At 40.9% G+C, this 13,721-nt stretch overlaps 2 protein-coding genes across 2 annotated transcripts; both read left to right on the top strand.

Moving 5' to 3' along the window:
* Positions 1-290: 290 nt before the first annotated feature.
* Positions 291-2,161, top strand: LOC129099686 (homeobox protein Hox-C9). The gene is made up of 2 exons (XM_054609024.1): positions 291-834; positions 1,906-2,161. Exons 1-2 carry the CDS (start codon positions 291-293, stop codon positions 2,148-2,150), a joined length of 789 nt encoding a protein of 262 aa, XP_054464999.1. The 3' UTR covers positions 2,151-2,161.
* A 4,474-nt stretch (positions 2,162-6,635) lies between these two features.
* hoxc8a (homeobox C8a) lies at positions 6,636-8,963 on the top strand. The gene is made up of 2 exons (XM_054608949.1): positions 6,636-7,071; positions 8,565-8,963. Exons 1-2 carry the CDS (start codon positions 6,636-6,638, stop codon positions 8,897-8,899), a joined length of 771 nt encoding a protein of 256 aa, XP_054464924.1. The 3' UTR covers positions 8,900-8,963.
* Positions 8,964-13,721: the final 4,758 nt, after the last annotated feature.

The following is a 13,721-nucleotide window of genomic DNA, read 5'->3' on the forward strand; positions in this document are numbered from 1 at the left end:
AGAAACATATATGCGGAAGTTACCTCTAATACGTCCCAGAGAAAGATCAAAAGAGCACATTCTTTAATCCGATTTATGTGCATTGAGATCCAAGGATAAGTGGCGCATTGATCCACTGTACAATTTTTGTGGGGGTAAATATAATCACGTGTCCGTGAGGCAGCCAATAGCAGGCAGGGAAGCGTTGAGAAATAATTACCTGCCTTGATTGTTCTATGGCTAGATAAAAAAGTACACATACACTCCATATAATAATCGGATGCATGTAAAAGAGTCAGGGAGGCTTCGACATGTCGACCACGGGTCCCATAAGTAATTATTATGTGGACTCCTTGATCAACCATGAAAACGAGGATGTCCTTGCTGCAGCTCGGTTTTCGGCTCCCGGTTCGCACCCAGTCGGCCCTCGTCCGACGTCCCTAGTACCGGAGTGCGCTGACTATCCTTCCTGCAGCTTCGCACCCAAGCCACCCGTCTTCTCCACCTCCTGGACCCCTGTACACTCCCAGTCATCAGTGGTTTACCATCCATACAGTCACCAACCTCACTTAGGCACAGACTCGAGGTATATGCGGTCATGGCTGGAGCCGATATCAGGCGCCGTGCCTTTCCATGGCTACCCGGGGAGCAGCAGGCACTACGGGCTGAAGCCCGACGCCTTTCAGGAGCACAGAGCCGCAGAGTGCCTCGGCTCCAGCGGCCGGACCTACACGGACTATCTGTACTGCTCATCCACTGACATGCGAGACAAGACGCAGCAGAGTGTCCCCTCTCCCGAGTCGGAAGTCCTGGTTACAGGGAAACATAAAGACGAGAAGCCGGAGCTCGATCCAAGTAAGTTCAAGCTCCTACAGTCCTTCACAGCCGGGTGGGGGGGGTTTTCTTTTGGAATTGTGTAAAACTACTTTTGTTTCGAGCCATTTTAACGTCCTGTATGAAGTGAGATTATAAGCCGTTTCATCCTCCCAGTCCTGCTCAGCCCAGAATCGCCTCTGCTAAGGGGAAAGCTTTAGGAACTATAAAAGACAAACGCTACTAGGCTAATATTGGGGCTATAAAACCAGACGGGGTTGTAAACAAGGACTGGAAACTACAGGAAGACGTTGGATTTTGAAGACTGTTGCATCACGTTAAAACATGCAATGAGCGTTTTTAAAGCGGCAATATTTAACCGACATATGAAATAATCCTATTCATCAGTAAATGCTTTATGGTGCATTTTTACGACCATATTTTGACCCCGTGCCATTACACGGCACATGCAGCCCTATAAGCCGACTTTCAGTCCTGTTTTTTTTTTTATTATGCAGGCTCCTCTTATGAGTAAAAGACACATTCAGGACCTATTAGATCCCTAAATGGTCATTTTAAATTATTCACACACATAATAATGAGATGATGATATGCATGTAGTTACATATGAAAAGTTGCTCCCCACTCTGGGTCCAAAACAAATTAACATGACTCTTCCAGCCAACTTGAGGAATGTAGGGACAAACTGGAGGACTTTCACCACGGACCTGTAAAGGCTTGAACCACGGGCCATTTTATGGGCCAATAAAGTGAATAAGAGCATTGAGAATTTTACGACGGTGTTACTCACAAGTCAAGGGGACAAGGAAGCAAATCAGTGTAAGGTTGGATAGTCTGAGGCTGAGGATCTTTCCTAAAAATGTTTACATTCAGCTAAGCTTGACTACCAAACATGTTTATGCTTTGCCCTCGTTTTTAAATTGTAGCACCTTGTGATGAGCCCATAGAATAGCTGTAAAGCCATTTACATTTCTAAATGCTTAACACTAATGTTGTAGTCTTTGGCCATTATTATTTCAATTTTGAAAAAATGTGTTGTCCCTATATATTCTGTCTGTATTGTTGTTATTAATTATGGTTTTTACATTGCAGATAACCCTGTGGCAAATTGGATACACGCTCGCTCCACGAGGAAGAAGCGATGCCCGTACACAAAGTACCAGACTCTCGAATTGGAAAAGGAGTTTTTGTTCAATATGTACCTTACTAGAGACCGCCGATTCGAGGTCGCGAGGGTCCTGAATCTGACCGAGAGGCAGGTCAAAATCTGGTTTCAGAACCGGCGAATGAAGATGAAGAAAATGAACAAAGAAAAGACCGACAGCAAAGAACAATAATGTGGACTGCAGTGACACAACAACCATAATAACCACTCGTTAAATGGACAGCACAGATGTACCAATACACACGATGACCCCCCTCTCATCCTCTTCATATTTATCACTTTGTTGGACTTTTGTATTAACCTTAACTTCGAGACTGTTTGATGCTGAATAGGTTATTTTCCAGTGCACATTTAGGTGTCCACCACATGAGAAAAAGGGAGATAATTACATACTGCTTTCACTTCGAAATACCCTCATGTTTTTGTAAGACAAATTATACAAGTGCAGTTTGGACACGTTAAAACTGTCTGAAGAAAGAGAATACTTGAATTCTTTGAATTTCACAAACCCATAATTTATGATGTGAATTTTTTCTTTCATGTTTATTTCTTTTGTATACGTCGTTGTGCAGGTGTAGTATTTTGTACAGAAACAGAACATCTGCTATCGGAGCGTCTGTCTTGTATTTTTGTGATAGTTGTTGCTGTATTTGTGCATCTCTTTTTTCGATTGTAACCTACGAGTTTAACTATAGACTGTAGATATAGACCTCTGCAAATATAAACATAACAACTAAGTGCTTGTATGCTGTATTCATTGTGACTCTACGTGGATCTCACGTTTGCGTCCAAACGCTTATGGGCACGTGGCTGCAGAGAGGGCCTAATACACTGGATCTCATTTAATAACAGCTTGAATTTAACTGATTTAAAAACTGCAGAAAAGTGGAGTTGCCTAATCGTAATTGATTACATGTTGCACACAGGTGGATGTCTGCTACTTAATTATGTTCATTAATTATTATTATAATTATTATTATTATGCAACGTATTTAGTAATATCAATTAACTAACATGTTTTGCCCGACGAGCATTCCTCCAATACAGCTAATCCCTAAATGAGCTTTTCCACCGCACATAATGGCATTGGTAGCACAGCTAACAAGACGGCATTGTTTTAATTGAGCTCTGCATTGCCTTCAATCGGTGTCTTGATTAGCCTTCTTCAAGCCTCAGACACGTACATTTACAAGTGTGCATATAATGTGCACGCTCACCTAAATAAACCCAAAAGCCCGTATTTTAAAGCGGACAAAGTACTTTTCTTCAAGAACAATGTGCACCGTTTATTTTGCAAATATTTGGAAAAAAAAAATGAAAAAAAGATCTGCTCTGTTGTTTACGGTTTTACGAATATGTCTGGTTTGCAGCAATATAGTTTGCTTATATTGTACACAAAACCTTATAACAGCAGAAAAGAAATGCATGAGGCGTGTGTGGTATTTTGTGTAGTGCTCCATGGCCTCTGTGGGTTGAAAGTACCCAAGATTTGTGCAGTTGTCCCATTTCCGAGAACGTATTCGTTTTCTAAATATTAACTGCTATGAGGTATTTTTCTAAATGATTTAACTTCTAAATAATTTTCTAGATTGGTAGTTTTACTTTCCTAAACCCAATAGGCGATCAGATACACTGAGACTAAATTTAAACATTTGAGTGTAAAGGTGAAAAAACAAGTTCCCAAGTCTCGCATTTGTTTCCTTGGAGAGGCCTAAATTGCCTTTTTGTGGTCGCAAACAATACGGACAGGATGCTGTAATTTCAAAGCCTAATCCAGTGCATTTCCGCTCTGCTCGGACAAAAATGCCAGTTTTACAGCCCCTGTTGGAGCTCGGCTGTTTGTCTCAAATGCAGACGAACAAAGCAAACTCGACTAACTGGCTAGACGTCTGGGCTAAATTACTTTATGGTTTTAATGGACGGTGGTGGTGGACTCCTTCAAAGGAGAATCATGCGCACCGTTCATGGGACTTTTGCCTGATGGGCCAGCCTCAACCCCCCACCCCCGCTCTTCATCATATGAGTGGTCTATTAGCCTACATTTAGATGGGAAAACGTCAATAGTTATTGTGCATAAATATGAGCGCTGCGGAGCACTGTTATCTCTCTTAGAGAGCAGGTATAGCGGCCATGACCGGAAGAAGATACAGTACCACAACAAAGCCAAGCCTGCTGAGAAACCAGAGGAGACTGGAGGCCTGTAGTTACAGATGTGGTGGTCAACGGCTTATTTCACTCCGCTTTATTTAAAGAAAAAGACGTGACACATACAAGGTTTGGACAAATGGGGAGACCCTTTCTGTCCACATCCCAGTTGTCTCTGATTGGTGGATTGGTTTGGGTTTAGGGACACATGTGAACACTAGATGACGCTGTTGGTCCATGTTTAGAGCACAGTCTGTGTGTTGAAGGGCTTCTTAACAGCTCTGTGGCTTGGCTGAAAATGAAGAGTAAACCTATCGATGACAAAATGACAGATATGGTCATCCACCGCATTTTGTGTAAGAGGCCGCAGAGCAGCACTCCGGAATGCAGCGAGCTGGTTGAATAGAGTGTGTGCATAAACGTTGTTTTCTTCTATTTGTATTTAATTGTTTTATTTGAAATTTTCTTCTGTCTTGTAAGTGTACATTTTCTTATTTAGTTTTTGTAACTATTTTGATTAAAGCAACGTATCCAATATCCTTAAAATATAGGAGTTAATTAAGACGTTTTGGTATTTTTTAAATTTATTTTTGCTCTACCTATTGAGTTCCAATAAAAAAACAAAAAAACAACAGTCTGACAAAGGGCACAAATATTCGCATTTACATAGGATAATACGGCATAATGTGTTGGATTCTGTGTCTGGATTTAAAATTTTATATATTTGTTCGTTTAATTTTTTGTGGTGTTATTTAAAAAGAGTAAGTCAATTAAAATTGACTACCTAAGTGCAAAGACAAATAAATACATAATTAACTTACTATCAATAACATAATTGATGAACAACCAGAAGCAATAATTAAATATATGAAGACTTTAATAACAAATGCATCAGTAACATCAATACCAAAAATAGCAACACTGACAGCAGAAACAACAACAACAACAACAACATTATGTATAATACTGACATCGCACAATTCAATTATAATAATGATAACAACAAAAACAACAATAATAATAATAGTAATAAAATGATGATAATAAAATATAATAACACACATCCATTGCCAGAAGGTGTTGGCACAATGTGTTAAAAAACAGCTACCTGATCATTCATGTCCTTAATATACGTCGGTTGTGACGTCTGTATCATCCGCTCAAAGTCCCAAAGAAGTGTGTAACAATGATTGGCAATCTGCATATTTATAGAGTGTGAAAGGTCTATAAATTCGCCCAGTGCGCCTTTCATATTTTACGATGATGTGTATAAAACGTCAGTAACTCCACAAAAACCACACTGGTATATTTGGAGAGAGGGAGACCATGCAACTATTGAGCAGGGAATTGTGCTCGCGCTCATTGTAGCTAAACATCCGATGTAAAATTTTATGAACTCCTCCACGTGGGAGATTTACTGCTTATCCTCGTCGGTTTTACAGGGTCAGTAAGTGGCACCCAGTATTCACAGGTCGTGTTTATATTTGCGTGTGTCGGTATTTTACTGCGCATGGTGCAAGTGTGTCTCGCTGGCCTTTACTCGATTACAGGAGGAAGATGTTCAGTCTTATTCACATGCATTCTTTTTAATTCTATGATATAACTTTAATGTGTTCTTGCTGTGTTGTTTTATGTAGCATTTCGGGTTTCATGTACTTCACAAATGGTAAACGTTGACCTCATGGAGCCCATAAAAGCTCAACTATTTTCTAGAAATGAGTGTTTAAGCTTCAGTAGAGCCTGACAGGGCAAACGGCAACTCATAACAGCTTTATCCGTGTTTAAAGAGGGAGCTTTCCCTGCTTAATATACCTCATAACCCCCATGCAAAAACACCAAGCTGAACTGTAATGTCAGACAATATAGTCGAAATGTACCATGTGTCATACTCTTTATATTTTAACAAGTCCAAGACTCCATTGATCAGCTTGTAACAAAGCTTTTTTTTTGGTTTGTTTTTGCAATAAACATAACATTGATCATATTTAAAGCCTCTTGGGTTGTTGGTTATGATTAGTGCAGATCCTCTCAAGGTGGATATACGTAGGGCCCACGTCTGACCGGTCGTAGGAAGATGAAGGGGTGGGGGGTGGAGGAGGGTGGGGGCGCCTGTGGAGGGGGTGGTTCGGTGGGAAGCTAAAAAAAAAAAAAAAAAAAAAAAAAAAAAGGAGAAAGAAAAGAGCAGCGTCTGTGCCTGTGCCGGTGGAGCAAGCCAGCTTTAACCTGAGCTAACGCACATCCAAAGCGCATGCCATGAGCCGGGTTTGAGCCTGCGAATCCTGGAAGAAAAAAAAAAAAAAACCCCACTCACGACTGCAAAGAGAAATCCGATGAGAGGAACGGCTCGGAGAGAGTGAGCTGGCGTAGATTGTCCAAAGGGGCAGCGTTTCTCTAGTTCCGGTTTGTCTGCCTGTGCGCGCTGTGCGAGTTGGGACCCTAAACAAAAGGCTGCCATCATCCTAAAGGAGATATTCTACAGCGAGAGAGCCCGTCTGCTTGATGCTAACTAAACATGAGCTCCTATTTTGTTAACCCTCTTTTTTCTAAGTACAAAGGCAGCGAGTCACTGGAGCCAACTTACTACGACTGCAGGTTTCCACAAAGCGTTGCCCGCAGCCACACGCTGGTTTACGGACCCGGAGCAGCCGCACCGGGCTTTCAGCACCCGTCCCATCATGTGCAGGACTTTTTCCACCACGGGACCACGGGGATCTCCAACCCAGGATACCAGCAAAACCCCTGCGCTTTGGCGTGCCACGGAGACGCTACGAAATTTTATGGATATGAAGCCCTTCCGAGGCAAACGCTTTATGGTACCCAGCAAGACGCAAGCCTAGCGCAATACCCAGACTGTAAATCGTCGAGCAGCTCTAACCCCGGAGACGGACAAGGCCACTTAAATCAAAACACCTCTCCCAGTCTTATGTTTCCTTGGATGAGACCCCACGGTCAGAATCATACAATTATTTCCTATTTCTTTCTATGTTACCCTGTGCGCGCGCGCGCGTGTGAGAGAGAGAGAGAGTCTATCTGTGTGTGATTTTTGTCTGCCTGTGTGTATGTGTTTGTGTGCACGTGTACTAAATATGCCCGAGTATACACGAGTGTGTCTCTTAACTATAAAACGAATGAAGTCAGGGAACATGATGGGGCAGATACAACCTGTACTGCAGGCAGCTGCTATACTCTGCAGCACACATGTCCATACAGGGCTGAATTGTTTTGCTTTGAAAAGTGCCTTTAAACACCGAATTGCTGATCACAGCTCATGACACCAGCTCTTTGAAGTCAATTATCGTTGCCATAAGATATTTCACAAACTCTGAACGCACTAGGCAGAAGGAGGGAATATGTCATAGTTTAAAATATGACGGTGCCACACACCAGCAGCGTGCAGAGTGACAGGAGGGTTAGCTGAAACACACAACATGCCCCGCTTATCCAGAATCAGGGTTTTAAGGGTTTGGGGGTAATTTGAACCCCAGGCCCAAATGTGGCTCAGACTCATACAGCCATAACCATAAGGGCTTTGCAGATATGACCTCCTCCATTCATGGATCGTTCTGTTCAGGATATCAGGCTACATTAACTCCACACAGGTGTAAGCTTCATTTGTATCTGCCCAGAGAGAGATTTATCAAGTCTGTCCCCCTTCTGTTGTTACAGCGCACTTTAATCTCACCTCTATTTTCGCATACTTTCCCCTTCTTCTGATTTGCCTGAAGTGTGTGTGTGTGTGTGTGTGTGTGTGTGTGTGTGTGTGTGTGTGTGTGTGTGTGTGTGTGTGTGTGTGTGTGTGTGTGTGTGTGTGTGTGTGTGTGTTTGTGTGTGTGAGTGTGTGTGACTGAAAATCGGAACCAGGCTTGTATAGGCCCTGTTGCTAGTGAGGAAAACCATACTTTTTTTCTCTGCTTCTACATGTAGTTTGAATACTAATCTTAAATACAATATTGATATTAGTTTGTAAGGATTCTGCATCAATAAACTGATGGCAATTTATGACACTTTTGCCTAAATGCACATGCATATGAATAAATAATTGATTTTGCTATGTAAATATATAAAGATAGTTTCTTTTCACACTCACCCAGTAACTCTTTGGTGTAGTGGGTGTAAAAGTCCCAGCTCCATATCTGTAAATAGTACAAACATACGTGAAAAAATATAATGACTTTTAGAAATTCCACATTATATGAACTCTATCACATATATGTTTAGACTAATAGATTTACACACCTCCAACTTCAGATTTAGACTTCCCCCGCTCATTATGAGTAAATGTGAAATAGGATGGAAGTGAAATGAAGGAGCTGGACGATTAGTATTCATGCTGAGGGGGAAAGAAGCAAATGCTGAATTAATTATAAGTCATCGCAATGATTTTTTTTTTATGGGGGGACCGTGGTCAGTCCAGCTAACCTCTGGCTTTATTTCATTCAAGCCCCAGGAAGACGGAATGGGAGGCAAACCTACAGTCGTTACCAAACTCTCGAACTGGAGAAGGAGTTTCTCTTCAACCCTTACCTCACCCGCAAGAGAAGGATCGAGGTGTCCCACGCCCTGAGCCTCACCGAGCGGCAGGTGAAGATTTGGTTTCAGAACAGGAGGATGAAGTGGAAAAAAGAGAACAACAAAGACAAGTTTCCGGGTCAGAGAGGAGAAGCTGAAGCTGAAGCTGAAGCCGAAGCCGAGGCCGAGGAGGAAGGCAACGAGGACGGTGAAGTGGAAGAAGCAGAAGAGAAAGAAGCGGAAGAGAAAGAAGAGACCAAGGAGTGATTTTATGGTCCTTTTTATGGTTATATGGCTGAAAAAGAGAGAAAAAAAAGAGAGGTCCCATAAACAGAGGAAGAGTCACACGGAGGCAGAGAGCGTCAACTTTATGACCATCCTTTCATTTTGTCAAGAGGGAACAGGAATCCCTCTCATATCACAAATAGACAAAATTCTCCCTCCTCACCATTATCCTATCATGATCTGCTTTTGGATTTTTTCTGTAGAAGCTACACATGCTTGTAGCACATTTTCTTTGATAGAACAGTCGCCCTTGCAAAAAAAAAAAAGGGTCAACTAAACGCATGTTAGATGGAAAATGGCATAGCTATTTTTTAACAAATTTGCTTTTAATAATAACTGTATCAAAAGCATAGCCAAATAGGATCAAAACATGACCAACGCCGACCTGTGTTGTAAATAGATTATAGCCTACATTTAAAAGAACGTGGACGTCATTTCAGAGTAGCCTTTCCGAAATTGTAAACGAAATGTAGGCCTATAACTTAGTAGTAAGTGTTCAAACATCATCGCAGCAGTTACATTGGCTAACAGCCTTTGTATAAACCACAAGTTTTATTATTCTAATTGTTACTGTTACTGTTTTACTCGTTTTCATGTGAATGGCCTAGACAAAGATAGCCATTAGCTCCTCAGACATCTTTTTTCTAGGATTACCAGGGAAATGCAATCGTTTGAAATCCTTTGATGCTACCTAAACCTGGGGGAATTGCAATAGAGATTTCTGAATATAGAGATTTCATATGGTTTTAATTTTAAAAGTGTTCTATATCAACCTTATATTATTAAGTTATGTATGTAGCATTTACCCAATATACACTATACACTTGTTGGAGACAATTTGTGAGTCTTGGGAAGACAATTAGCTCAAAGCCAAGCAAACAATTTTGAGATTGTACCACGGCACTACCTAAACTCAGAGCTTTGCCTTCGCTGAATTTATATTCCTCACTTGTGGCATCGCTCTGATTCGATTGCAAGCTATTTCCCCAACAACTAAAACTGCCTATAACGCACATTTACTGTGTATGATAGTACCTGCTACAATTACAAGGATTTTAAAGTAAGGGAATTTTTATTTGAATGTGCTGGTGACATAGCGTAGTTGTTTTGCACTGAATATAATCTTTATGTACGTCTTGTTATATATTGATGTTAACAATATGCTCGTTTCCTGGTGTTTCTCCTGTGAAAGACGGAATTGTGTGTCCCCGCCATTGTTGATGTAAAATCACAAATAAACAAGATGGCTCACAATCATTTCTGTTTTTTATTGATTTTACAGCCTCGGTTACCAAAATGATTTCCTCTCCTCCCTCCCTCCGTCCTCCATAACACATAAAAATGAGTCGCATACACACGTGAATGGGGGAAAAAAAGCGAAGACAGAGTGACTCTAACATGCAGTCTGGTACATATTCTGTTACCTATTTGCATCTTCTCTGCTTTTCCCTTGAACGAGTTACACACTTCGGGAAGCTGTAGAGTATCGGTTTTCATACAAAGAGGTAATTTGATACAAACAATCAACATTATGCAATGAGGGAATTGCTAAACGTGCAACAGTGTTGATGCTTTGATGTTGCGCTCAAAACATTAACTTGGCGGCGGCAGGAGGGAAGAATAGGCGCGAGCATATTGAATAGCTTCTTGACTAAAGTTTGCCTTATTTAAACTTTTCAACTCATTCGATTAAAAAAAAAAACCCCCACCAGAAGTGCCTTTGCAGACGGATCCCTCCACCTTTTAAGAAAATATTGCGAGTCCCTCTCACAGCATGCGTTCCCTCTAAAGCCTGAGTCGTGTTTGATTCATCCTCTTAATAAGAAACTTCCTCTCTTCAGGGAGAACGCCAAGCTTTCCTTAATGAATCTTGGGATGAATAATGGCTGTTTGAGATGATATGAACAAACATCTGGCGTGATGTTAATAATCAGACTAAAGCATTTGGGAGGCTTTATCTGTCTATACCATGCATGGTCTTGTGTAACACTTGGTGTCCAGACAAACCTCCGGAAAGCCGCAGAGCGTTGGAATCAGAGCGGATTAAGAGGCCAAGGCCAGGTAACACCTTGTGTCTTCTCTCCTGTGCAGCTGCTGATGCTGCTTCTATGACGACTGCTTAGGATAAACGAAGGTAATGGGCAGTCAACATCAAATCTGAATATTATTGAAATAGTACAGACACTTCAGTATGTCTCACTTGAAGGGTTGTTACAACAAATAACATAACCAAATTGCTCAATTATATTAATAAAAATCAGATTTTTCTCTTTTAAATCATGTAATTTGATCTCCTCTTCCCTCTACTGTTTGCAAGAGGATTTGTCCCGCATTTCACTGAAAGACTGAGCTGTGTTTTTAATTGTAAAGGGAAAACTTTTTTATATATATATATTTTTTTTTACAACTTTAATGTTATATTAGGACTTCATCCCTCGAATAATTAGCAATTCCGTCACTCCGTGTGGTTATTTCACTGTCATGAAGCTAAATTATTCAAAACTCGTGGCTCGTCTATATAGCCTGTCTGCGTTTTATCCGCTCAGTTAAAGACTATTTTCAATAAGCTGAGGTTATCCATTCCATGTCTATATGAGACACTGTGGAAGCAAATAGTTTACCGTGAAGATGACTGTAAGGTGCAAGTGCTTGTAAAGGTAATATGTCTTTAATTTGAATTCAAAATGTTTAATTATGTTTTATCTTGAAGGTAGATATTATATTTGGAAAATCAAGGCCTCGACTGAATCCTTTTTAGACAGAAATATACAAAACAAACAATAACTGCACGTTCTTTTGAAATTAGCAGCTGTATCTTAAAATCTTTTTATATATGTATATTTTTTTTAGCCCAACCAACTTAAAGATGAAAATATAGGAGCAATATTTATTACAACACTTGGTAAAGTTAATATAGGCTAAGGAATGGAGTCAAAACGAAATTGCATACAGGACTTTTTATTACATTTTATCTGTGTTAAAAAGCAGATTGTTTGCAAACTGCTTTTTAAATTAAGCACTTTTCCTCAATGCATGTCCAAGCTGATACCACAAAAGAAAAAAGGGTCTTTGAGATCTGCAGTTTAGGGTTTCCCCCTCAATTGTGTCTAAATGAAACAATGTTCATCCAGGATGTTTATTTTTCTATTTACGTGCGTGTAGTCTTTAGAAAATTCCGGATGTGTCCCCAAGTCACAGCTATTCTGCCCCACTGATGGGCCCATTGTGTGTGTGTACTTTTACCACAGGGTTGACATAACCAATAAAGTTTAGTGTACCTGCTGTAAACTTTATTGGCGGTGTAAAGGCTCGGCTCGGATGGGTCTGCATCTTTTGTCTGTCTGAGCCGAGGCTCAGTTTGGAGATCACGGCCTGCAAGGACAAGATGCAACACTCATCCAAGTATGTTACTCACGTTTCTTTGATACATTTGGTGTTGGGAATATATTTTATTCGTTACTGAGATACATGCAATTAATTTCTCTAAATTTAAAAAAATCAAGAGGAATTGCTCAAGTGGAATTTATGAGATAAAACCTGCGTGTTAGGCTGAAATTAAGTTATTTCTTCTCTATTTTTCTCTTAATCTTGAATCATCTTACTGTCTTTTATGCAATATATTTGTTGAAAGGGAAGACATTTTCTTGTAAACCCAGTGGCCGCCTCGCGTGCTTCTTATTTCTGAGATATACCAATGTATGTCCGTGTTTTCAAATACGTATTTTTTCTCCTTCTCTGCGTATGTTACTCATCTAATCTGTTGAAAGTTTACACCATCTTAACAATGTTTATGGTTTGCTTGATATTGGATAGCTGCTGTTGTGTGCGTGCGTTTGTGTGTTCTCTGCAGGTTACCTTTCCTGCTTTTCAAGTTTAAAATATGACGTTACGCTCCTTGGTTCAATTTGAAATAGTCTCCATACTACGCATGTACCTGGAGCATCTAGTTGATGTTTGATGTTCCCAGTGGAACATGATATCTGGTTACTGTCACATAATCCATCCTGAGAATCGGTCAGAGAGAAAGAGGCCCTAATACGGAAGTGTAGTTTAGCTAATTGAAGTTTAATTAGACGTCTCTCTCCATGTCTCACTGTGCCTCTCTATGTCTCCCCTCCCTTTATTTCTCACTCACACTTTTAATTCCCGTGGCTTGGGTACATCATGGCATACAGCTTGTCCACCAGGGGAACTGTCATATTCTTTTGATGCACGTCTATTTTGTAACAAATGGGAAATCTCAGCATCCCGCACAATGTCGGGTGGTCATTTTTTAGCTGTGTGCAATCGAAAAAAGGAAAAGGGGAAAAGATGGGTGCAAACATTCCTGGTTGTTAAAGGGAGAAATTTACAGCTGAGTAATAAAAGTTTACGACTGAATCCTTTCTGCGATTGGCTGCGGCGAGCCACGTGGCACACGCTCTATGAACATGAACTTTATGCTGTTGTCTATTCTCTGGTCGTTCCCTTGTATCAGCAGCAGACTAAGCTGGGCGTAGAAAACCTCTTTTTTTCCCCTCTACTCTAATTTAAAAATACTGCACAGATATGTTGTCGCTGCCTCGTGTGATATTCATCCGATCTCCGACTCCCTGTAACAGGGATCTTCGGGACAGTCGCCGCCTCCACCAGCCGCTGCGTTTATCCCCCCCGGAGGCAATAAAACCGCGACTGGGAAGGAGAAAAAGGAGCCAGTCAGCCTGCTAGAAAAGACTTTTCTCGCCTAACAGACAGCCAGCCTCCACGAGCTCCTTGTCGCCGGGATGTGAAGACAGCACACGGGAGATGTGCGCTCTGTTGATAT

The sequence above is a fragment of the Anoplopoma fimbria genome, chromosome 12 (genome assembly GCF_027596085.1).
Source record: "Anoplopoma fimbria isolate UVic2021 breed Golden Eagle Sablefish chromosome 12, Afim_UVic_2022, whole genome shotgun sequence".
In the NCBI taxonomy this organism is placed as follows: Eukaryota; Metazoa; Chordata; class Actinopteri; order Perciformes; family Anoplopomatidae; genus Anoplopoma; species Anoplopoma fimbria.